Source organism: Castor canadensis, chromosome 17 (genome assembly GCF_047511655.1).
Source record: "Castor canadensis chromosome 17, mCasCan1.hap1v2, whole genome shotgun sequence".
NCBI classification, from domain to species: domain Eukaryota; kingdom Metazoa; phylum Chordata; class Mammalia; order Rodentia; family Castoridae; genus Castor; species Castor canadensis.
Genome location: NC_133402.1, coordinates 2,851,262 through 2,878,183, shown reverse-complemented (window position 1 = coordinate 2,878,183; position 26,922 = coordinate 2,851,262). Strand labels below are relative to the sequence as shown.

At 40.7% G+C, this 26,922-nt stretch overlaps 1 protein-coding gene across 1 annotated transcript; it reads right to left on the bottom strand.

Moving 5' to 3' along the window:
• Window positions 1-13,456: 13,456 nt before the first annotated feature.
• Znf75a (zinc finger protein 75A) lies at window positions 13,457-26,922 on the bottom strand. The gene is made up of 7 exons (XM_020185865.2): window positions 26,707-26,922; window positions 24,852-25,381; window positions 23,210-23,402; window positions 22,387-22,478; window positions 21,509-21,635; window positions 17,116-17,220; window positions 13,457-16,941 (listed from the first exon to the last, which is right to left on the bottom strand). Exons 2-7 carry the CDS (start codon window positions 25,260-25,262, stop codon window positions 16,262-16,264), a joined length of 1,608 nt encoding a protein of 535 aa, XP_020041454.2. The 5' UTR covers window positions 25,263-25,381; window positions 26,707-26,922; the 3' UTR covers window positions 13,457-16,261.

Genomic DNA, 26,922 nt, shown 5'->3' with positions numbered 1-26,922 from the left:
GTTCTCCGTTTAACGTGAAGTGGAGATTCTCTGCACTGGCTGGAGATGTGGAGGAGTCAAAGTTATGCCTTTTCTCGGTGATTATGCCTGCAAAGTGTGTCTCCAGCGTCTCTCCAAGATTTCACTATAGGAGGGTCGCTTTCTGCTTCCTACCTCTAGCCGCCATCTTGGAATCCGCTTGGTAAATCTTCTTCCAGCCTTTCATCCTAAGCCTATGCTTATTTCTGTTAGTGAGATGGGTTTCCTGTAAGCAACAGTTGGATCTTCCTTTTTAATCCATTTCGTCAACTGGTGCCTTTTGATGGGTGAATTAAGTCCATTAACATTAAGTGTTAGTACTGATAGGTATGTGGTGATTCCTTTCATTTAGTTGTCTTAGTTGTTGAAGGTTTGATTGTGTGTACCTAAGTTGAGGTTACTCTCTACTGTCTTGCTTTTTCTTTTCCTGTGGTTTGGTGCTGCCTGTCTTTTCATGGTTAAGTTGGGTTTCACTTTCTGCGTGCAGAATCCCTTGAAGAATCTTTTGTAGTGGTGGCTTTGTGGTCACATATTGTTTTAGTTTCTGCTTATCATGGAAGACTTTTATTGCTCCATCTATTTTGAATGATAGTTTTGCTGGGTAGAGTATCCAGGGTTAAAGTTATTTTCATTCAGTGCCCGGAAGATCTCACCCCATGCTGTTCTTGCTTTTAATGTTTCTGTTGAGAAGTCTGCTGTGATTTTGATTGGTTTTCCTTTGTATGTTATTTGTTTTTTCTCTCTTACAGCCTTCAATATTCTTTCCCTAGTTTCTGAACTTGTTGTTTTAATGATGATATGTCATGGGGTAGTTCTATTTTGATCTGGTCTGTTTGGTGTTCTGGAGGACTCTTGCATCTGTATAGGAATATCTTTCTCTAGATTTGGGAAATTTTCTGTAAGTATTTTGTTGAATATATTACGTATTCCCTTTGCTTGCACCTCCTCTTCTTCAATGCCCGTGATTCTCAAGTTTGGTCTTTTGATGGAGTTGGTGAGTTCTTGCATTTTCTTTTCACAGGTCTTGAGTTGTTTAATTAATATTTCTTCGGTTTTTCCTTTAATTACCATTTCATCTTCAAGTTCTGAGATTCTGTCTTCTGTTTGTTCTATTCTGTTGGATTGGCCTTCCGTTTTGTTTTGCAGTTCTGTTTCGTTCTTTTTTCTGAGGTTTTCCATATCCTGGGTGGTTTCCTCTTTAATGTTGTCTATTTTTGTCCTGAGTTCATTTATCTGTTTATTGATCGTGTTCTCTGTTTCACTTTGGTGTTTATACAGTGATTCTGTGGTTTCCTTTATTTCTTCTTTTGCTTTTTCAAATTCTCTATTTTTGTTGTCTTGGAATTTCTTGAGTGTCTCCTGTACATTTTGGTTGACCCTATCCAGTATCATCTCTATTCAATTCTCATTGAGTACCTGTAGTATGTCTTCTTTTAAATTATTCTTGTGGGCTTCATTGGGTCCTTTGGCATAGTTTATCTTCATTTTGTTGGAGTCTGGATCTGAGTATCTGTTTTCTTCATTCCCCTCTGGTTCCTGCCCTTGGTGTTGTTATTATCCCTGTACTGTGTGCAATTAAGTATTTTCTGGTTTGTAATAATAGCACTAGTGATATTTAGAATGGAAGGGTGAGCAGTGATGGAAAGCAAAGAAGTTAAAGGAAAAGGGAAAAACAAATAATCAAGTAGAAAAAACAAAACAAATAAATAAACAAAAAAAGTTCAAAGATATAAACAGGGAGAGAGAGTGTACTAATCAACTGTAAGCTGAAAAGGCATTAGAGAGACAGAGAGAGGATTGAAAATAAAAAATAAAAATAAAGATAAGAATAAAAAAATAAGTAAATGAAAGAAAAAAAATATATAAAAACCCTCCTAGTTCAAATGCAATGAAATTTCAGTCTTAATAATTTTGGTGTCTGTCTCAGCTTCCAATCCTTGAGATGGTGCCTCAGATGTTGTTCTGTAGTTGTCTCATCAAAGGGGAAACATAAAATAGAACAAAACCACACCAAAAAACAAAAAAAACAAAAAAACACCACCATGTGTCCCAAGTTCAAATGCAATACAGTTTCAGTAAGTTTTTCCGCTTGCAGGTGTAATTCAGTTGTTCTCTCATCAAAGGTAGGGAGACAAAGAAAAAAAAAGAGTCTGGAGACAGTTCTGAGAATGGTATCTGCGGCTGTGGCTTGCCTGCCCGCTGCTGTCAGCCTGCTGTTGCTGGCAGCTTTATTGATTGCAGATCTCAGGGGTGAGCTTAGCACTCACCTGGCCCTGCAGGCTTTGTTTACTCAGAGTTCTTCTGTGCAGGAGCCTCTGCTACAAGTTTTCCCCTTTCCAAGCACTGGGAAAGGTGACACTGCACCCGCGTTCTCAGGCCTGCATGTTTATTTACAGTTTACGTGGGAAGTGGGTCTTCTCCCGTCCTTGGAGTTTTCCTCCCTCCGCCACTCTCACAAGCTTTCTCGCTCCTGGTTTCTGGGCGCGTGCCCCCGCTCCCGCCCTCTCTGGCCAGGCCTAGCTTATTTACAGTTCCTGGAGGGATTCCCCTCCCTCCTCTTCAGCACTCAGGGCACCCCCCGCTTTGCTATGTGTCTTTATTTTTCTTATTCCTTATTACTCAGTTTCTCTTTTTTCCCCGGGTGGGGGTCGGTCTGTCCAGGGGGCTATGCTGATCTGGCCCACTTAGCTCACCTTGTGGTCCACATCTTTCCAAGCCTTCTGGGCGTGAGCGACTGGCGGTGGCCTGGGGGCCCTCCTGGTTTCTTCATTCATTGTGAAGTGGAGATGCTATGCACAGGCTGGAGGTGTGGAGGGGTCAAAGTTTTGCCTCTTCTCAGTGGCCTTGCCTGCAAAGTGTGTCTCCAGCATCTCTCCAAGATTTCACTTTAGGAGGCACGCTTTCTGCTTCCTCCCTCTAGCCGCCATCTTGGAATCCTCCTTGGTGATGGATTTTTTTTTTTGAGATAGGATCTCGTGAACTATTTACCCAGGCTGGCTTTCAACTGCAGTTCTCCTGATCTCTGCCTCCTGAGTAGCTAGGATTACAGGCATGAGCCACAGGCACCTGGCTGTGGATAAGTTTTTATGGGGACATAAGTTTTCATTTCTCTTAGGAGTGGAGTTGTGGCGTTATATGGCAATTCTATATCTATCTTTTTTTTCATTGCTGGTAATAGAACCCGGGCCTTCATGCCTGCTAGGGGCAAATGTTTTATCATAAGTTGCACCTCGAACCTTTTATTTAACTTTTTGAAAAGTAGCCTGAATTTTCAGACCTTTCCTTACGCAACATGCTGTTCTAGTTAGCATACTGTCATTTCATCTTCTACTGAAACTTTTTCTCAAAAAAAAAAAAAGAAAGAAAGAAAAGAAAAAAGTAGCCTGAGTGTATGAAAACTTCCTGGAGCAGGGATACAATGATGCCTGAACTGTCTGCACTGCCATTGTAATTTGAGAAATTAAACCATTATTTTGTGTTTTGCTGTTACTTTCACAGATTTCTCACAAAGGTATCTTCTGTAGAGTTTGCCCCACTTCATGCTTTCACTAACAACATGGGAGAGTGAAGTTTCTGTACCTATATTTAATTTTCAAAAGATCGCAAATCATTTTCCATTCCTGCCAGCAGTGTATGAGGGTTCTGATTTCTCCCATGTTTTCTTGTTAGCTGTCTATTACAACCATCCTGGGGTGTGTGTGAAGTCACAATAGGAGTGGCATTTCCCTGAAGGCTAATGATGTTGATTTCCTTCCATGTGTGGATAGGCCATTTTGTATCTGATTTTGAGAAAAGTCAGGGCCGGTGGAGTGGCTGAAGTGGTAAGAGTGAGCAGGATTTTAAAAAGTCCTTTAAAATATCTGGGGATGTCTCCTAAATGTAAATCTTAAAGGCCACTCTCAAAAAGGACAGAGTCTACCCTAATTCAATCGCATCTGTGTTTAAAAAAAATACTATGGTATGTGCAACTGGAGATATATGCTCCTCTTATTCCATTTTGGAGGAGTGGAGCTGAAAATAAAGTGGCATGGGAAAGCGTCCATGAAAAGCCAACCAGCTGACTAAGTAAAATGATATAAACATTATATCAATTGTTTATTTGAACAATTTAAAGAAACTTTGGAAATGCCCTTTTTCTTAAATCCAACATTCTTTAGAAGCAGAAAACAAAACCTAAGATGTTTGTAAACTAAAAAACTAAAAGATGTTTGTAAACTAAAAAACTAAAAACCTAAAACAATGCCTAGAACATAAAAAGTGCTCCATAGATGTTTTCCCAACACAGAATGAGTGAACCAACACATAAAGTACGTTATCTTTCAAAAAGGGATCAAACATCCTTTGGCAAATGTAAGTATAGAACAAGTGTTGGGCAACAAGTTAATACAAGTGTCAATCTGTGAATTATAGAAATAGATAAACAGTAGCTGGTTGAAAAGAACTCTCTATGCAGATTGTAATAAATGAAAAACTATGGAAATTATTAGTTGGCCACAAGTGATCTTTCAAAGTAGTTTATGCCACACGTCTTAATTATCAGGACATTGGTTATTAGCATAGAGAATGACTACTTTAACCCAGAAAGATTAAGGAAAGGAAAAGACACCATACAAAAAAAAAGAAGAAAAAAAATCCCTGATTAAGAGTAATTATGAGCCAGGTGCCAGTGGCTCACTCCTGTAATCCTAGCTACTCAGGAGGCAGAGCTTAGGAGGATCACAGTTCGAAGCCAGCCTGGGGAAATAATTCATGAGACCCTATCTTGAAAAAACCCATCACACAAAAAAAGGGGGACTGATGGAGCAGCTTAATGTGTAGGCCTTGAGTTGAAGCCCCAGAACCACAAAAAAAAAAAAAAAAGGAAACATGATAACAAATAAGGAAGAAATCAGAATATTAAAATTTCAGGTCATTTTTCTTCCTAGAAGTTACCCAAAAGAGGCAGATAAATGCTAATTAAAAAGAAGTGTGATCATGGAAGAATGCTATGGGAGGATGAATTATAATGAAATTTTAATGTTTTCATGTTTTGAATATTCATGTACACCTTTTTAAAGAAGACATTTAAAGCCAATGCAAGTAGGTAAATGGGAAATTATTCTGAGCACTTTGTGTGCCTGGGGAATCGCTCCATATGCATTGGAGGGTCATTATCATTAGTTTGTTCTTTAGGCTCCCAGGAAACCAAACAATTAACCAATGATCTGAAACTCTTAATGAATGAATCACTTTGGGGCTTATTAAAAGTGCAAGAGTTGATCATGTAGTTTCTAGTTATTAAGAAGATGCTTTGGTGATCATTATAGGAAGGTAGTGTCCCTTCTGGACCATTCTCATGAGGCATTTGGGATACATGACAGTCTCACCCGCGAATACCCCAGACAGGAGGCCAAGAGGGTCCTCTTATAAAGTCATCCTGAAAAGTTGTTGGGTTGGGTTTGGGTGCCCTCTGGAGGACAGAAAGGCTACTCTTTTGTTCTTAATTAACCTTGCTCCTTTGGGGGAGAAGGCTCTGCTGAGTGAGAACTCTTTCTCAAAGATTGTTTGGGGCAGATTGTCAAGAATTTTTATCTCTCACAAACTGAACCATTTATGGTGAAACGTTGTAATGTCTGAGATTTGCTTTAAAATACTGCAAAGCAAACAACCCGCTCAAACAAACTCAAAACAAAAAAAAGGAGGGGATAAATGAAACAAGGCTGCAAAATGTTGATAAATTTTGAGGCCTTCAGACATTCATTAAACTACTCTTTTTTAATGTAGGCTTTGATAATTTTCATTTTAAAATTTTTAGATAGGTATGTACAAAAGGATTGTTCATCTTCTATATATTATCTTAAATCATTTATTACTTTATAAATGTAAGGCTTTTCTCAGTTCTAATTGACAGAAACCCCAATTCACACTGGCTTTAACAATAAGGAGAATGAATAGATTCATGCAACTTAAAAGTTCAGGGTGATTCTAGGCATCATTCTTGATCCTACAGCTCAGCAGTGTCACCACGGACTGAGCTGCTATATTCTGCTCTGCCTTCTACAATGTGAGTTTCATTCTAAGGCTCACATATCCCCTAGTTTCAAGAAGACCCATCTACTGAGTTACACATATCATCCAGTAATAATTAGATTTTTTCTAGCATTTCCAATAAAAGTTCAATGGGACCAGCTAAAGGTCAGATGCCTAACCCTTAGCCATCGTCTAACCAATGAGGTAAATTCCTCTTCTTAACTTAGTTAAGGTCACATCCTCCATTCCTGGAAATCAGGAATGGGCAAATAGTTTGTGAGACCCAGGGAGACCCTATCTTGAAAAAATCCATCACAAAAAAAAGGGCTGGTGGAGTGGTTCAAGGCCTAGCAAGCATGAGGCCCTAAGATCAAAGACCATTGCCACCAAAAAAACAAAAACACTCTGAGTAGACTATCATGGCAGGCATTGATTCCTCTCTCTTGAGAGTGAGGGTTGCCGAGTTTGTTATGTCCATCCTAGGTGGTGGTCATCAGAATGCACTCTGCAGTACTCCTGCAGTTTAATTCCTTCATGTTTTAGAGGGTCTTGATCACTAATGCCTGTATCAGGTGTCAGCATACCTCATTTAGCATGGCTATTTGTCCCAGAAATATTTGAAAGTTTAAAAATATTTAATAAAATTTAACATATCTATATGAAATATAGATATCTACAGAATGTATTTATGCAAATAGTGATATAGGTATTTATATGAGCATATAAATTATAAACACACAGAAAGAAATCCATTTCAATACTGTGCAGTTTAGTTACACATTTTTTCTCATTATTTTTTGAGCCCTCTGAGATGGTCTCTGAATATGAAGTTAATGCACTGTACTTCTCTCAACTCCATGATCTTTGAGTTCATCTATGTATTAAATATGCATGGTCACTCTTTCTGTCAACATTTGTTTCCTAGTGAACAGTTTGACCCAATAGTGGCTGATAGAAAGACCTCAAATAGAGCCACTGAAAGTGCCTCAAAAATGTCAATGTAGTCAGTTGGGCGCTGGTGGCTCATGCCTGTAATCCCAGCTACTCAGGAAGCAGAGATCAGGAGGATCATGGTTCAAAGCCAGCCTGGGCAGACAGTTCATGAGACACTATCTCGAAAATAACTCAACACACAAAAGGGATAGAGGAATGCTCAAGTGGTACAGTGCCTGTCTAGAAAGTGTGAGGCCCTGAGTTCAAACCCTAGCACCCCCAAAATAATTTAAAAAGTCATATACATCTTGGATTAATGAAGTGAAACTTTTCTCAAAGTCTTCATAAACATCAAGGAAATGGCTCAGGAAACAGAGGGACTGTTATCAGGGCAATTAGGAATTGGTAGAAGTGGTTTGTCATGATAAAGGCATCAAAACTTCTTGTGGAATAGACTACATGAATTTCTTTAATACCTATTTAAGAAGTCCAATCAATGATTAATAACCATCCAAAACAGAAAGCACTAGAACTAGATGAACTCACTGGTGAATTATTTTTTTGTTGGTTGAAACAGGCTCTCATAGCCAAGGCTGGCCTCAAACGCATGATCCTCCTGTCTCCACCTGCTGAGTGCTGAGATTACAGGCATGGACTGCCATACCTGGTTCACTGGAATTCTACCAGTCATTTAAGGAAGAAACTATGACACTAACTACAATTTCTACCAGAAGACAAGAGCAGAGGGAATGCTTCCTAACTCGTTCTAGGAGGTCAGCATTGCCCTAAAACTAAAACCAGAGACACTACAAGGTATAAAATGTATATTTAATATTATTATTCATAATAATTAACATATATTACTCCTAATAATTTAGTATATTTGATGCGAAAATCCTCAAAATATTAACAAATCAAATCTATCAACATAATAAGAATTATACACCAAGATCAAATGGAATTGTAATTAATTCTTACAATTTTATGCTGCTTTTGGCATCCATTGTGAATATAAACTCAATTTTTTTGGTGGTTCTGGGGCTTGAACTAAGGGCTTCACACTTGCTAGTCAGGTGCTCTACCACTTAAGCCACTTCATCAGCCCTTTTTTTGTACTGGGTATTTTCAAGACAGGGTCTCATGAACTGTTTGCCCAGGCTGGCTTTGAACGATGATCCTCTTCATCTCTGCCTCCTGAGTAGTTAGGAAAATGGGCGTGAGCCAACAATGCACAGCTATAAACTCATTTTCCCATGCCAAAAAGCAGGGCTTAGTCACATTTGACAGCTTCGAGTTCTCTATTCTGTCTCCTTTCCTCAATGTGCCTCCTACAACTGCCTCCAGATGAATAGTTCCCTATAGGATGGCTGGATATAACATAGCTGCACTGTACGAGTAGGCCACAGTAACACCTCTCAGTCACAGAATGGCTCTAGGAACCGGTGTCTTCTTGTCTACCCCCACCAATTAGATCTTCCACAGGAAGCCCACCCAGGTAATGATCTGAATCCCAGGAAGCTCCTGGAGCTCTCTGTATCTCGCGCTCTCTATTGAAGGCTGAACGTATGTCTCAGATGGCTCCCTTCTTCCCATTATTCCTGTGAGGCATGCTGTTCTCTTCTGCCTGCAAATAATAAAAACTGCTTCTGCTATTTCATATGTTTTATTGTTTCTTTTTTGTCTTACATGACAGACACCCAAAACCTAACTTCTTTCCCAGTCATGGACCTCCTAGACAGTGGCTATCTTGGCAAAAATAAACGAGACACAGGTCAGATAAGAGTCACAAGAGGATATACCAGTATAAACAAGTTTCCTATTCGAGGGACACTTAGCCACAGCTTAGGTAATTAGGCACTAGCTGTCCATTAGGATAAAGCAAATTCTGTGAAGGCACTATAAAATCCACATCCTGACAGTAAAGACACGGAATTTATAGCCACTCTCCAGAGATATCCAAGACCAAATTAGAAGGGAAAAAAAGCTGGAATTTATTACAGACATGCAAGCCTGATTCAGAATTTGCAAATAAATGTAATACAGCACATGAACAGGCTAAGGAAAAAAAATCCCAAAATCTTATCAATAGATGCTGAGAGGATCTGACAAAACTCCATACCTACTCATAATAAAAACTGTCAGCAAATGAGCAATAGGGGGAACCTCCTTAACTTGCTTAAAAACATGTTTGTTTAAATAGGGTTGTTTCTTGTAAAACACTTGCCAAACACTACCCCCAGCACTGGAGAGGGAGAGAGAGAGAGGGAGGGAGGGAGAGGGAGAGGGGAAGAGGGAGGGGGAGAGGGGGAGAGGGGGAGAGAGGGAGGTTCATGGTGGTGCAAATTGTAATTCCAGAACTTGGGAGGCTGAGGCAGGAAAACTGTGAGTTTAAGGCCAGCCTGAGCTACATAGTGAGACCTTGTCTCAAAAGAAAAACAAACAAACCAAAAAAAGGTTTAAACCTACAATTAATATCATTCTTTGGGGGGAGGGGACAGGACTGGGGTTTTTGAACTTAAGCCTTTGTGCTTGCAAAGCAGGTGCTCTAGTGCTTGAGTCACACATCCAGTTCATTTTTGCTCATGAACTATTTGCCTGGGCTCTCCTTGAACTGTGGTTCTCCTGATCTCAGCCTTCCAAAGAACTAGGATTACAGGTGTGACCCACCAACAATATCATTGTTCTATTTTTTTTTTGCAGGGGGCATCACTGGGATTTGAATTCAGGACCCCACACTTGCTAGGCAGGCATTCTTACTGCTTGAGCCATTCCGCCAGACCAATATTATCATTCTTAATGGTGAGAAAATAGGTGCTTTCCTGCTAAGATCAGAAACAAGGCAAGAATGTCCTTTCTCTCCACACCTTTTCAGCATCATAATAGAAGCCTAGAATAATGCAATAAAACAAGAAAAGACATAAACAATTATACAAATTGGAAAGGAACAAATAAAACTTTGTTCTCAGATGATATTATCACCTTAAAAAAAAAAAAGCCTGAACTACGATGCAATTATAGCAACATCGAAGGATACATGATCTATGTATTAAAGTCAATTGCTTTTCTATATTAGGGAATAAGCAATTGGAATATGAAATTAAAAACATGGTATCATTTACATAAACACACTCAAAAACAAATTTTTTTAATTTTTATTTTATTCATACGTGCATACAATGTTTGGGTCATCTCTCCCTTCCCCCCCCCCCCCCCCCCCCGTCCTCTCTCGTCCAGCCCCTTACCCCTCGCTACCCGGCAGAAACTATTTTGCCCTTATCTCTAATTTTGTTGAAGAGAGAGTATAAGCCATAATAGGAAGGAACAAGGGTTTTTGCTGGTTGAGATAAGGATAGCTATACAGGGAGTTGACTTGCATTGATTTCCTGTGCATGTGTGTTACCTTCTAAGTTAATTCTTCTCAAACTAACCTTTTCTTTAGTTCCTGGTCTCCTTCCATTATTGGCCTCAGTTGCTTTAAAGTATCTGCTTTAGTTTCTCTGAGTTGAGGGCAATAAATGCTATCTAGTCAAAAACAAAATATTTAGGTATGAATCTGACAGATTATGTACAAGATATGTATAAGGAAAATTATGAAACTCTGATCAAATACCTAAGTAGAGAGATATTTCCATGATCATGGAAATGAAGACTCAATACTGTCAAGAAGGCAGTTTTTCCCAACTTTATCTAGGTGTTCAATGTAATCCAAATAAAAATTCCAGCAAGATTTTTGTGGATATTGACAAATTGATTCTAAAATTTGTGTACGAAGGCTAAAGACCCAGAATAGTGAACACAGTCAAAGGAGAAGAACGAAGACGATGGACTGCACCATTTGACATCAAGACATACTATGAAGTTACAGTAATCAAGAGTATGGTCCCGGTAAAGGGGCAGACACATTAATGGGACAAAATGGGAGTTTAGAAACAGACCTGTATCAACATAATCAACTGATCTTTGACAAAGAAGGGAAGGCAACACTGCGTACTGGTGGCTACTTGGGAATCTGAGATAAGGAGGATAGCAGTTTGATGTCAGTCCAGGCAAAATACTTTGTGAAACTCCATGTCTAAAATAACCAGAGCAAAATGGACTAAAGGCTTGGCTCAAGAGGTAGAACTCCTGCTTTGCAAGTGAGAAGCCCTGTGTTCAAACCCCAGTTCCACCAAAAAAAAAAAAAAAAAAAAAAAAAAGCAAAGGTAATACAATGGGGAAATGGTAGTCATCTTAACATACTGGAACAACAAAAAAGAACCCAAATAGAGATCTTACACCTTTGCAGAAATTAAAACAAGATGGATCTGGATCATAGACCTAAATATAAATTGGAAAATTTTACACTCCTAGAAGATGGCACAGAATATACAGCTGGAAAACAATTTTCCCCCATAGACAGGAGAAAATGTAGGTAACCTGGGTGTAGAGATGCTCCGTGGGAGAAGAGACGCCAAGTGCTTGGAGGGCCCCTGGGTCTGTGTGAGCCTTCAAGGGCTTGCTGGGAAGGGTGCTGGTAGGCTGAACACTCTTGAGTGTAGGAACTTTCCCTGAGATACACATGCAAACTGGTCTTTCTATCCCATAATAAAGCTAAGCTATGGGCTTAAAAGTTGAAATGGTCTTACAACTTCATGTCCCCGGCACCTGAATTTTTTTTGTTGTTTTGTTGTAATACTGGGGTTTGAACTCAGGGCCTCATGCTTGCTAGGCAGGTGCTTTACCACTTGAGCCACTCCACCAGTCCTCCGGCACCTGAATTGCTTCACAGGACCTGAGTGCTCTCCTCTTCTCTCTTGCTCAAGAACAAGACTGGGATCCACAGCCATCACAGTCACAGATCTGTTAGGCATCCGACACCTGAAGGGAGATCTCTGACCACTTAGCCTAATGATCAGGTGTGCATCAGCTTTTCCCCGTTTGATATTTTCAGCATTAGGCTTGTGCTCAGTCCTGGATAAGGCCGCGTAAGACATACCCTGCCCTCTGATGGTCACATTCAAATGGGGGACAACTGCCAAACCCAAGTAAACAAACCAACTAAGTTGTTCAAACATGTTATGAAGGGAATAAACACAGTGCCCATGGTGACCAGAGCACAAGTGACTTGCTGATGTAAGAGGGAGCCACTGGGTTAAAACTGGCAGGGAAGCCAGGTGCTGGTGTCTCATGCCTATAATTCTAGCCACTTGGGAAGCTGAGATCAGGATCACTGTTCCGGGCCAACTTGGGCAAATAGTTCAGAAGACCCCATCTCCAAAAACAAAGAGCAAAAATGAACTGGAGATGTGGTCCAAGTAGTAGATCACTGCTGTGCAGACATGAAGTCCTGTGTTCAAACTTTAGTCCTACAAAAAACAAAAAATTAACTGCTAGGAACACCTGCCTAGCAAGCACGAGCCTGAGATTCAAACCCTAGTACCATCAAAAACAAAACAGGAAAAAAAAAAAAGGCTGTCAGATATAAACCTTGTGAAAATTTGCATTTTAAAATGTGGGGGCTCTGGAGAGATTAAAGAGAAAATAGGAGCCCTCCTAAATCAAAAGAAAGGTGAGCTCCTCATTTGAGGCTAAGTAGCTTTGAACTTGGAAAATGCTTACTATCGATAGTGAAATGACGAAGAGATTGTTCAAAAAAATTTTTTCCTGTCTGTGAATGAACATATTGATACTTAGGCTACAAAATATTGGTGGGCTAATGGACTGGTTCAAGTGGTAGAGTACCTGCCTAGCAAGTGTGAGGCCCTGAGTTCAAACCCCAGTACCTCCAAAAAGAAAAGTTTTAGAATCACAAAATATACATACATATATAACGAACTTTTTTAATGTTACAATTTTGGTTGGAGGTATGACTTAAAAGTGGCAGACTGTTTGCCTAGCAAGCATCAGGAAGGCCCTAAATTCAATCCTTTCCCATTGGAGGCTTCTTGTGGCAATGGTAGCCATTCTACCCTTGAGTTCATACCAAGGTTCTCCCCAACTGTGTCCCCCTTAATGCAGAAGTGGAGCCACCTTCCTTCTACACCAGTCTGGGCAAATCTGCTTTTGCCCTATGTCTCATCTACTTTGTGAGGCACAATGGAAAAAAGATACAATAGGGGCAATTTCCAAAACATCCTTTGAAATCTACTGTATGCATGTGAAGAATGGAGGCAATTCCAACACTCTCCCCAGCTTAAATATCAATACATATGCCTGCTTATGAGGTAGTGGGGCAGAGGGAGATCAAGGATGAGCAGAGAAATAGGTCAAAGAAGGAAGAGCTGTGTTGTTTATCTGAATGACTTCCCTAGGATTTGTCCCACATAGCAATGGTTCTTCCCTGTCACCTAGACTTAGGAGTTTCTAAGTGTCTCCAGTGTATGTAAGTTCACACAAGCATACAGGGGAAGCCAGATTTCTTTTGAGTGCCACAGGGAAATTTTCCTCTGGACAAAGTAGCTACTGCCTGATGATCCTAAGCTTTCACTTACTATTAAGAACACACAGCAACAATGTCTCCATGATTTAACTTAATATTTATTGTTCATTTTCATAAAATCCATTACAGTCCTGGGGAATCTGGAGTAGCTGCCCTCCATGTGCGGGCTCAGCATTCTGGACTGCTTTGATCTCATGGACACCCACCCTCAAAATATATGTATATGCATGCTTCCACAGGTGAGGCAGAAAAGGAGAGGACTAGTCTTGCACCGCAGGTAAATGCTTCATGCCGTGAGACCTCTGCTCACAACCCACTGCCTAAATCTCAATGACACTGCCTTACATCAAAGAGCAAGACACCAAAACCATTCTTCTATCTTCTTTCCCCTGTTCACTATAATATAAGCTCCATGCAGGCATTTCTGTTTCTTTTTTTGCTCTGTCTTTAGAGTCTAGGACAGTGCCTGGAACATCACAGGCCGTCATTACACTGAACTGAATGTAGTGCCAGGAAGAAATCTACGTATGTCCTCGGGAGGGGACAGACTCCCAAGGGTCTGAGGCTGAGAGGGTGTTGGACAAAAAGCTATGTATACTTAATGGAATACAATTACTCCTGGGAGCTCCAAACCAATAGCCCAACTTTTATGACACAGAACATAAAGCATCAAAATCAAGAACCAAATCAAATTAGCAAAACCACAAGTTTTAGGTCCCAAATGGAGCTACAATACCAACAAACACATCTGCTTCTTTAATGTAGTCAGTCAGCCCAACTTATAACTGGGGAGCAGGGGAAAGGAACATATATTGACCATGCTCTACTATAGTCAGGTCCTGTTTTAAGTGCTGTTTTCTTCAATTCATCTAATCCTCAGAACAACCCTGAGTTGAAGGCTATCTCTATTTTAGAGAGAAAATGGAGACTTACAGGTGTTTCAGACAGCAATGAAGAAACAGAAGGGCCAGGTGACAGTGGCTCAGACCTGTAAACCTAATATTCAGGAGGCAGAGATCAGGAGGATCCCAATTCAAGGCAGCCTGAGCAAATAGTTCATTGAGACCCTATCTCAAAAATACCCAACACAAAAACAGGGCTATTGAAGTGACTCAAAGTGGTAGATCACCTGCCTAGCAAGCATGAGGTCCTGAGTTCAAATCCCAGTACTGCCAAAAAAAAGTTTCATAGATAGAATTTGATACAGCACAATGTTATTCAGGCTGTGAAAGGATAACATAACAAATTGGTCCTACTAATCCTGCCTTCATACCTAAAACTAAGTGATAGCCAACATATCCCCTAAGGATGGGGTATGGAGCAAATACCCCATGAGACTCTATTTTCTCATCTGTAATAGACTTGGAAGAGATAAACAGGTGAGCTGTAAGAAAATCCACAGACTAGCTAGATGCCGGGGGCTCATGCCTGTAATCCTCACTAGTCAGGAGGCATATAAGGAAGATCTCAATTCAAGGAAGCCTGAGCAAATAAGTTTGTTGAGATGGGTATCTCAAAAATACCCATCACAAAAAAGGGCTGGTGGAGTGGCTCAAGGTGTAGGGCCTGAGTTCAAATCCCAGTACTGGGAAAAAAAATCCATAAGGCTATACATATTAGCAACCCATAAAATGTATCAGCTGAGGCTGCTGCAAATTCTATGCTGGAGAGATCAGAGGTAGACTCTGCTTCCTTAAGAGCTTTCAGTACAAGATAAAACACAGTTGAGGACTTGCCCATCCTGGTTCAACAGTGGGCAGCGGTTCTTAAACCTTTCCGTCTAGGACCACAATCACTTGCCGATTTGATGTCCACATCTTCATGGCAAGTGAGCCACAGGATTCTACCTATAGCAGCACATATACCAGTTCTTATATAAACTTAACTGTCTTGTCAAAAGCCACATCAAATGTAAACATAAACAGTAAGAAGTTGATTTTAAATTCCCATTTGTTTTCACTCAGGCCTTAGGCAAGTCCTCATTTTTATGGCTGCTCAATCCTATTGGCATAGTACGGTTAACAGTCTAGTTTCTTTCACTGTAGAAAATTCTTTATATCTAACATATACTCATGGCTACAAATTCCAACCCGTTTCCATATGATCTCATTAGAGATGTTTTCCATTTTCCAAACACCACCAATGAGAGGCATAAAATAGTGCATTATTAGTTCATCATGCAGGTTCCTTAGCAGTGGAGTAAATAAAAACTGTGCTAACAGGATTCAAGAGCTGAAGTTACTAAAATGTTCAAGGAATAAAAATTAAATAATGTCCAAATCTGTGAACAGTGTTCAGCAACAAGAAATGTCCAATGAGAAAGGAAGAAAATCCAATTTGGCTCCTGGAAAACTTTCCATTAGAATTCATTTCTACCCTACTAGATTAGTGAAACTTGTTAAGCCTGAGACCCTGAGGACAATGGCTTGCAATTAAACATGTTATTTTCTTGGAAAACGATGCTTCAAGTTTCTATTGTATAGATCCAAGACTAAGATCAATGCAAAGCCAACAATATTTACTTTTAAGATCTCACAAGACTACTGACTAGCTGCATGTGCTATGTGAAGCTGAAATTGCTATTTTTTTAGGCATAATCCCAAAGCAGCTCTTTCCCATATTTAGAATACTCTTAGAACACCTCTCTTGCTAAGGAATTCCCTGGCAATTAAAACTAGTACTTACTAGTCACTTAAAACCAACACATTCTTTGCAGAGCCAACTTTGATTCCTTTATCTCAAACATGCTATTTATATCCACCTAACTTTCTGACAATGAAAAATTCTTCATGCTTTGTGATTTTGTATTTTTTTTAAATCAACACCAGGGTCAACTTCCACTTGATGAATTTCTTCATAACAGGACACTGGACATGCTCCCCTTCATCGATGGAGTTTCTGGTGTCTAAGAAGACTTGACCGCCTACTAAAGTTTCGCTTACATATTCCACAGGTATAAGGCTGCTCACCTGTGTGGGTTCTCCGGTGCTTAATAAGATGGGAGTTCTGACTGAATTTCTTCCCACATTCATTACATGTGAAGGGCTTCTCTCCTGTGTGAGTCCTTTGGTGTGTGTGGAGATTGGTATTTTGACTGAAGCTTTTCCCACACCATGAGCATTTGTATGGTTTTATTCCCTGGTGTGTTGTTAAGTGCTTGTTGAGATCTGAACTCCATCTGAACCTCTTATCACACTGATGACATTTATAAGGTTTCTCCTCAGTGTGAATTCTTTGGTGCTTAATAAGGTCAGAGCTAACTCTGAAGCTTTTCCCACATTCCTGGCATTTAAAAGGTTTCTCTCCTGCACGGTCTTTTTTGTGAAGATCCATAAGTCTCAGCAGCTCTTGTTTCCATGTTGAAAGTTTCTTTCTTTTCTTCACTGGAAAATCTCGATGCCATTTTCCCACTCTGTGTGTATCACTATGATTTTGTTTGGCTGTTGTTTTCTGGGGAACTTTGACTTTGATCTTTTTTGATACTATGTCTTTTGGTGCTTGTATTTCTATGTCAGAAAGAGATACAGGCTGATGATTTTCAGCGTCATTTTTTTGTGTTAACCCTGTTGGAATAAACATAAAATTCAGCCATCTGTATCTGCGAACAAGAAAATAAAAGCAATGGAAAGCAAAACTTCGATGATTGTTTTTTAAAAAAACTAGAAGAGCAGAATCTTAAAGTTAAGTCCTTGCAAAGTTTCACATTAAGTGCCCACTCTTTCCATTGTGTGATTTACCTGTAGGAGAGTCTCTGTCTTTGACATGTGAGGATCCTCGAACCCATGGCTCTTCCCCTTGTTCGAGACAGGAGATCACTTTAGGCTTGGGGAGTGCAGATAATGCTGTGAGATTAAAAAAATGATGTTATGGACTGAAATTAGCAGTAAATTGGCCCACAAATTTTAAGAATATTCAGAAACAATGAAGGATACTTTTAAAGTGAGTTATTTCCAATAATTAAAAAATACTTTCACATATTTTTTTTTTTTCTGGTGCTGGGGACCGAACTCAGGGCCTTGCACTTGCCAGGCAAGCGCTCTTCCACTGAGCTAAATCCCCAACCCCGCTTTCACATACATTACCATGTTTATTCTCTACTGCATTCACAGGTAGATATGAAAAGCAGAAACTAAGAAATAAACCCCAAGGTAGGTCAATGAAAAGGATATGGAGAATGGGAAGCCAGTACACATTTTCCCTCTTTCATCACCAAGAAATCCCCATTTTCAAGCAAAAGGGAGCCAAGTTTCAGAGACTGCAAGGAATATATACTGATCCTAATAACTTCCTAAGAGGATTCATCCTGTGTAAGACCAGGTATAGTAGAACCAAGGTGAAGGACAGTAGGCTGGGAATCCTATTGCTATCGTAATTATAGTTGCTTATTTAGCTTTTATTTATTTAGCACTACATCCTGGACTATGACAGATTTCTACTCCCCTAAAGCTCACTGTTTCACATCTAGGTAAAGGAAACAGATCAAAAGCACTTGATGGACTATTTCTAGATTGTCCAATACAGGAAGCATTTACCATTCATCCTTTCAATAAATATGTATTGGGGTTGGGGTTATAACTTGGTAGAAGAGTGTATCATGAGGACCTGGGCTCAATCCTTAGCACCAAAAATAAATAAACCAATACTTATTGAGTGGCTATGATGTGCTGGGTACATCTATGGGTTAGGGGTATGTTGGTAAAGAAGTCAAAGTCCCCTGACTTCATGAAGGGTAATACACTCTAGTGAGATAATGAGGCAATCAGTCAATAAATAAAATAATGTCAGGAAGTGATAAATGTTTAAGAAAACGAACGATAACAAGAATGAATTCTAAGATTCTGCTCTTGTGAAGCCTATTTTAGATAATATTGTGTGGAACTCTTTAAGAAAGTAATACCTAAACAAAAGAAGAAAAAAAAAAAAAGAAAGTAATACTTGAGTAGAAACCTAAAACTGGAATTTTGCCATGTGGCAGAAAACTATGCCAGGCAGAGGAAAAGGGAAAGTAGAAATGAACACAGCAAGTCCAAGAAACAATATACCCAATGTGGCTAAAGAGGAACCCTCAAGGACTTAAGTAGCAGAAGACAGGTTGTGTAATGGAGGGTCCCTGAGCCCTCTAAATTTTATTTTGAATTTATGAAACCACTGCAGGATTATGTCTTTATTGGGAGTACTGATAGCTGAACTGAGGACCTTACCCTTGTAAGGCAGGTGCTGTACCATTTGAGCCACTCCACCAGCCCTTGGTGTTGGTTATTTTTGAAATATGGTCTCACTTTATGCCCAGGCCAGCGTGGATTGCAAAGCACTTTCCTATTTGTGCTTCCCTGCATAGGTGGGGATGATATAGGCTTGTGCAACTGCCATTGGGTTTTGAAGAAAATGTCATAATCTGAGATTTTTTTTTTTTTGTGGTACTAGAGCTTGAACTCAGGGCCTTGGGCTTGCTAGGCAGAGGCTCTACCACTTGAGCCATGGCCCCAGCCCTTTTTGCTCTATTTTTCAATAGGGTCTTGTGTTTATGTCTGGGCTGGCCTGGACTTGTTATCCTATTTATACCTCCCACATAGCTGGGATGACAGGCACACACCACTATGCCCAGCTTTTTTATAGTTTGATATGAGGGTCTTGGGAACTTTATGCCTGAGCTAGCTTTGGAAAGTGATTCTCCCAGTTGCTGCCTCCCAAGTTGCTAGGATTACAGATGTAACCCACCATGTCCAGTTTCTGATAAGATTTTTAAAAGATCACTCTGGCTCCTTTAAGGTAAACAAACTGTGGGGGACAGGGGGACAACAGTGTTAGAGAAAGGTGTATCAGTTAGAAATCATTCACCAGGATGCTAACAGTTCTAAAGTCTGAGACATGGTTGGATTCAGGATATGTGAAAGTGGAGCTCACATATTAGCAGGATATGAAGACAAGATTAGCAGGATATGATGCCTTTTACCAAATGGGAAAGACATGAAAAACCAGATTTGGAGGAAAAGAGAGGGATCAAGACTTGTATGGCAGAATAAGAAATGAGCATGCATATTTGAAAAAAATCTCTCCAGGTGATTTTGGATACACCTTCTTCCTCCCCTTCACCAACTACCTGAAAAACAACCAGCTAAGAGAACAGAACTCTGAAAGGGATTTTTCTTAATTCAAAAATGGGAAAGATTACTCATCTTTAAAAAAGGGAAGAACTTTACCTAGAGAGATGACCATCTCATAGTTTTCTCACATTACATCATTGTAGAGCACCTTCAGAATGGGACCCAATAACCCCCATTGTACCAGGGAAAAATACATGGCCTCTTATTCAAATGTAAACAAGTTCTAAAGAGAATGGATTTCACCTCAGTACCTTCCTCTACAGAAGCAGCAGAATAACTGAACTATTAACTGTGTACTCTGCCAGATATTAAAGGAATTAATAGTACATGATTTTTTTTTTTTCTTTTTGAAAGTGGGAAGCAGAATGGAAGGCACTAAGGAATCAGCATCTAGCCTGGGAAGTGCCTGATCTCCCTGGGCCAAGCCTAGTTGTTTAGGGGAGAACATCTAGAGTAACATGCTGTGATGGTTAATCTTTACTGGCTTAAGAAGCACCTAGGAGATTGTAAAGCTCACTTCTGGGCATGCCTATTTTTGTGTTTCAAGACAGGATTCACTAAGGGGGAAGACCTATCCTGAATATGGGGGACACCATATCATTGGCTGGTGGTGGTCCACATGGAACACACAAAAAAAGGAGAACTCCTACTAGTACAGGCATTCTTTCTTTGCTTCCCGGATGTCATGTGGGCTTTTCTATTTGCCATACCCTCCTCATCATGACAGACTGAAACCATGAGCCAAAATAAATCCTTCCTTCCTTAAACTGTTTACATCAGCTATTTTGACATAGTAAAATCAAGTCTGACTTTACACAGATTCCTTAGGGCATCTGCCAAGCAATGTGGTCTTAGACAGCAGAGAAAGCCAAATAAGGTCAAACCGAGGCAGTCCTAAACATCTGGAAAGCAGAGGTCACCTGGGACTCAGGCAAGATGAGCTCAGGTGCCACTGTCCAGTCTTTGCTGTTTGTCTGCTCAGAAAAAGTTAAAATGTGTAGAGCAGGTGTAACTACAAGTAGGAAAGAACCACAGAAAATTTCTCATTTCTGTCTATAAACAATACCCTAAGTTTATTTGTGAAATACAGGACCCTGCTCTTTCAGCAGAGATGAGCCACTTTTAGAAATATGTGTGTATGTACATCAGGAATAGGATGAGAAATGACCTTCTCGTTGTAAATTAGAATCGAGTCTCTACCAGTCCCTAGAACCAATTTCCCAGGTGACTATCCTCCGTTTTCATGAATGACATTAATAAAAAGATATTTTTCCCCCCTTGAATGATACTCTTCTGAGTTGGGCAAACTTTGAAAATGAAGCAATTAGAGTCCAGTGTGCTGAATAAAGGAAACAAGGGGGCAGAAATGAGCATGACAAATTCAAGCAGCTGCAGGACTAGCAGGGCTACAGAGCATAAAGAAAGGACACAAGTAGCAGGAGATGAATACAGAGGTGAGTATGGGCCAGATAATGGACGGTCCTGAAGCATGGTATGAATATAATAAGTAACCCACAGGTTTTTTGATGATCACTGGCTGCTATGTGGAAAAAACTGTGGAGGACAAGAGTGGAACCAGGAACAATAGTAAGAAAGTTTGAGGTTAACACTGGCTTTGACTGTTAACACTAATAGTGAAAGAGACCAAGACACAGTTGGACCCAAGCTGTATTTTCTGAAGGTAGGCTAAGAATACTATTCACTAATTGGTCAAGATCAGAGAAAGGAGCCCCAAGTTTTCAGCCTGAAATATTGGGTAAGTGGTGGTATACTCTATAATGGAAAGGACATGGGAAGAGCAAATGTAGAGTGGAGTGGAAAGGATAAAGAATTTTAGAATAAGGAATGAGCAAGTGCATTTTGAAAATGCTCTCCAGATGATATAAATATACCTTCTCCCTCCCCTTTACCATCTGTCCAAGAAACAATCAATAGAAGAGTAGGACTTACACAGGATTTCATTCTCACTAAGCCAAGTACAGGACCAGTAACTCATCTTCTATACAAAAGGAGGGAGAATCTTTACCTAGAGAGATGACAGTCTCATAGTTTTCCTGCATCACATCATTGTAGAGAGCCTTCTGAGAGAGATTCAGTAACTTCCATTCTTCCTGAGAAAAATACACAGCCACGTCGTCGAATGAGAACAAGGTCTAAAGAAGAGAATGGATTTCAGCTCAGTATTTGCCACTACTAAAGGAGCCCAACCACCTGGCTAGAACTGTACGGTAGGCCAGACACTGAAGGAATTCATACTTCATGATTAGTCATGCACTGCATAAGGACAATTTGTCAACAGGCCACATATTTGACAGTGGTCCCATAAGGTTATAGTGGAGATGCAAAATTTGTACTGCTTAGGTACATGGTAGTCCAATGCATTTCTCATGCAATACTTGTGTAAACAAAGCTACTGTGATTATTAATTGTATGTGTAGCATAGTTACAGTATTTAATAATAAAGCATTGCAAGAGTTAGTGGAGTGGCTCAAGTGGTAGAGTGCCTGCCTAGCAAGCAAAACCCAGTACCTCCAAAAAAATAAAATGGATTATAGATGTAAAAAAAAAATAACTGATTACATTACTGACTTATATATAGGTTTTTTATTTTAAAGGCATTGTCAAGCAACTGACTTATACCATCTAAATTTGTATAAAACAATGTATGTATGACAAAAACACCTAAAACATTTATCAGAAAGTACCCCTATCATTAAGTGACATATAATTCTATTTTAAAAAGTGAGAATGCAGAAAGCAGCCAAGAGATCAGCTAAGAGCCTAGGAGGCAGCCAGTTCCCAAGTTGAGAACTGGGTTTAACATGCCTCTGAGGCCTTCCTGGGCTGTATGAATTATGGGCAGCAGGGAAAGGTAGCTCTAAACAGCTGGAAAGCTAAGCTCACCTGGGATTCAGGCAAGATGAAGTCAGGTGCCACTGTCCAGTCTTTGGTGTTTGTCTGCTCAGGAAAGGCTAGAATTTGTTGAGGAGGCACAGCTGTGGGTGGGAAAAAGCCAGAGGAAGTTTCTCTTTTGTATGAACATCCTGAGCTCACTCATAAAATAGAGACCCTGATTCTTTCAGTACAGATGGGCCATCTTTACAAGTGGGGTATGGTGCCAGAAGTAACCTTCTCATATCTAAGAATCAAGTACTGATCAACCAACCCTTCGAACCAGTTCCCTAGTAAATTATTTCCTTAGTCGTCATAAGAAATAAATAAAATCCCTTGTTTTCTTTCTCATGACATAAATTTTTCTAAGTTGGGCAAAAAGTAAAGGTATTTCAAACTGGAAATACTCAGGGACTCAATTTATGGTAGGAAAAGAGGTTTTGTCTTTTATTCTTTTACTTCGCTGGTACACAATTATCACCACCTTCTGCAACGAAGAGTCCATTTCTTTTTTTTAACAGTCCATTTGGATCTCAATTCCTTCTGTATTTTGTGAGGATATAGCTCCAAATCTTCCTGATTGATTTCTTGCTCTCCTATCCACTTTTGTAAGGAACAGAATCTGTGGTTTTATTACCAGAATTCTGTGATTTGGATGTTTCTAAACCATAAGCCAAATCCCACCTTTACCCATAGGTGGTGCAGTCTACCACTGCCTAAGGGAACTTCGTAACTGCTGTCATAGCTGCTCTTGCAGATCCAGAGCTGGGTACACAGAAAATGCCTATGACATTTACTATCATAGATCTGAGAAAGAAATTATGAAGCTCCTTACCCCTCTCATATACAGGCTCAGTTTCTGTATGAGTACTGTTCAGTTGTTCTTGTACACCCCGGTAATTATTCCAAAATTCTTCATCCTGGGGAACACCCTCTGATAGGGGCTCTGCTGGCTTCAGCTTGAAGCCTGGGACCTCTGCTGTTTCTCCCAAGGGCACTGCCTCCTTTCCCAGCTCATTGAATGCAACCTAGAAATAATCCCCATCCTTGTTATCACAGAACTTAACTTTGAACTGGGAGATAGGCAGAGGAACAAGTGTGTACCCCAAACTGTAGGAAGGATGAGACATTAACAAAAGGGCTTAAGAGAGATAATGAGCTGCCAATATACTACAAAGAACTATCTACCGTGGAAAAATTAACATAAAAAGGGAAAAAAATTAGCTATTGTCATTCTTCCAACACAGCAACCCCTCCACTGCATAGAATCCACAGTAGGCTGCTGGCAGGGTTGTTCAGGCCATGTGTTCTCATACTGCCTTGTCTAGCTTTTCCTCTTGACTTACATTCCTTAAGTGGTTATGTACCTTTTTACTTTCTCTAAAAATCAAAGAACTGCTTAAAATTTATTATCAGTCAGATTTTCCCTAAGACCAGGAAAGGTTTTCAGAAAATGGTGACAGAATAAAGAAAAAGAGAGGGATGAGTGGCTCTAACCTACTTCCAAGCGATTTTAACACCAACTATTCATCTCAACCTGTATTCTTTACAGTAAGTCTGTGGCCAACAGGTGTTTGCCACTTTCCCAAGGGCACATTCCTCTTCACTCACCAGCAAAGCCAAGGACCAACCACTAAGGACAGTGGAACCAGTCTACAATAGGGAGAACATTATCCCTCAGTGTCTTATCTTCTCAAAGCCATTCTGTTGGGATTTTCCTTCTTTCCAACCTTGGTTTCTCTTTTCTATTTTTTTTGCCTTTCTTTGCAGTATTCCCTAGTTGTTCTGATTTCTCTTTACTGTCCTTTTTTTTTTTTCCTGTTAGTTCTGGGGTTCGAACTCAGGGCCTTGCTAGGTAAGAGCTCTATCACTTGAACCATACCTCCAATCCTTTTTGCTTTAGCTATTGTTCAGATAGGGTCTCATTTTTTGTCTGGGCTAGTTTCAGACCCCAATCCTCCAACTTATACCTCCAATGTAGCTGGGACTACAATGTGTGGCACTATACTGACTTACTCTTTCCAAAAGGATGTCACTTTTTTTCTGCCTGTGCTGGCCTCAAACCACACTCCTACTAGCTTAGCTTTGTCCCCCAAGTATCAGGGTTCACAGGTGTGAGCCACTGTACCTAGCTCTCCTTTGGTCTTTTAAGAGTACTGTTTTAGCGTTCTCCTGGCTTATTGCCTTTTATTTTTATTTCTAAAAATTCAGGTTGTCTCCTCAACCAAGACCATCACCCTCAATTCATCTTGGCTCCAAAAAGGGCAAAATTCAACTTTTTCTCTAAAGTCAGAAGTCTCTGCCATGATCTTTGTAACCAGTGGACTGACTTCCCGAGAGCTTACAGTTTCAAGTTCCACCTTAACTTTGCTAAACAGAAGTAACTTCATCCAACATTTCTCAATTAACTTATACCACCCCTACTATATCCACCTTCATCCTATTTTACTGAACATGTCAGGAATCGTTCATCTCACCCCATTCCTGATTTGATCAGATTCCTTCTGCATACATTCTGCCAGAGCCACTGCCTCCTCAATGCTCTGTGGATGGTGCTTCTGTATCTGAGGCTGCATCTCCCTTGGCAGAATGGTCAGGAACTTCTCTAGCACCAGTAGTTCCAAGATCTGCTCTTTGGAGTGGATCTCTGGTCTCAGCCACAGACGGCATAATTCCAGAAGCTGGCTGACAGCCTCACGGGGTCCAGCTGCTTTATGATAATCAAAGTTCCGGAAGTGCCAGCAAGAGTTCTTGGGTTCAACATTGTCTGTTTGTGGAGTAGATATAGTACCTTGACTGGAACTTTCTGTCAAAGGCCCCTTGGTCTCCCACAGAGCCCTGATCTGAGGATCCAAATACTCAACCACCTTCAGATCTACCATCATCATTCTGCTCTAGAAACAGTTTTGCTCCTATGTCTGACACTTCCCTGCTGTCACCTTTTGACAACCGAGGCCCCGTCAGGTCTGGTACAAAAGTCAATGAAAATATCTTCTTCCTAAGTGCACTGAGGGGAGGGAGAAAAAAAAAAAAAGCACATGTCAGTAAGTCACATGAATCCAAATATTTCCTCCTTAATTATGAGAGTAAAATATACAGAAAGCAGAAAGGTCCTGGATTGCTATTCCCTTTAAAATCAACTGCCAGGACTTTTTTTCTTTTGGCTATACTAGGGTTTGAACTCAGGGCCTTATGCTTCCTATGCAGGCACACTACCACTTGGGCCACTCCACCAGACCTTTTTTTGTGTTGGATATTTTCGAGATAGTCTCCTGATTAGCCTGGGTTGGCCTCAAAACACAATCCTGGTTTCTGCTTCCTGAACAGCTAGAATTACCATCTTGAGCCACCAATGCCTGGCAACTAACAGGACTTTTGATCCTCTTCTTTTTTACTACCTAATTAAAGCACAATACAGTTCAGAGAAGAAAAAATTCAATTTATTAGGCTACCTTTTTCTTAAATAACTCAGAAAAGGTTGGTGAATGAAATAATCAGCACCCACTGGCTGAAATGAGTTTAGAGATTATCCAAACACTAGTACTTTCTATTCCATTTTTCCATACGGGAAGACTAAGAGGAAATCTAAGATTCTACCTGTTAAATTTTTAACAGGTTACCCCAGTATCTGTCTTTAGTAAGAAGATGCAACTTCCACAAACCTTCATCCACTTTCCACTGTATGAACAATGGCAGACCTGAGACCCTGTGACCAAAATAGAAAAAAAAAAAAAAAATAGAAAGGTAGCCATATTCTTCTCAAAATGACAGCATGGGAAACAGTTATACGAGTTATTTTACACTTGTTTACTTGCTTGACCTGGGTGGGGGGGGATCACAATTGGCTTTCGTTTCCAAAAAAATCAACTTTTTTTAAAACGGAGAATGGGTGTTGGTGATGGTTAAGGTGACCATCCTGCTGGTCATTTCAAACTATGATTGAGGATCACCTTTATGTGCCTCACTTGTCCTGGGGCGAACCGAAATTCTGCCCAGGATGCCACAGACAGAAAAAGAAATGGCCAGTTCCTTGCAGCCCACCCCGGCTCTGGAGGCACGGGGACTCTTCCCGCTTTCCATCAGCACCAGCTATGTCTCAAGCTGCACGGACCCGTCGTCGGTGCTGACCCTGGCCGGCACCAAGAAGGCCAGTGAAGGCGCGAGTTTCCCCGGGCGCAGCGGAAGACGCGGCTACCCTCCCTACGGTGGACACAGAGCACGCGGGAACGGGCAGAGCGAGCGGCCGGCGGCCTCAGGCTCCGGCCGGAAACGCCACACCTAAGGAACATGGCTGCCTCCTAACCTCCTGCTGGAAAGCAGCTTCTCGGTTACCTCGGACAGCTCGGCGTCCGTGAAGTCCCCTGCCCGCTTTCACGGGCTCATTTGCGAGCCGCCGACCCCCCAGGCGTGGCTTTGGCCAGCTCAGTTGTCCGTCGGCACGTCAGAGTCCCGCCGACAAGCGAAGGTGTACAGGGTCCAGATCGACAAGACCTGCCGCGCCGCCATCGCTTTCGGGGGCCCCGCCCGCGCGCGGCCGGAAGCGGAAGT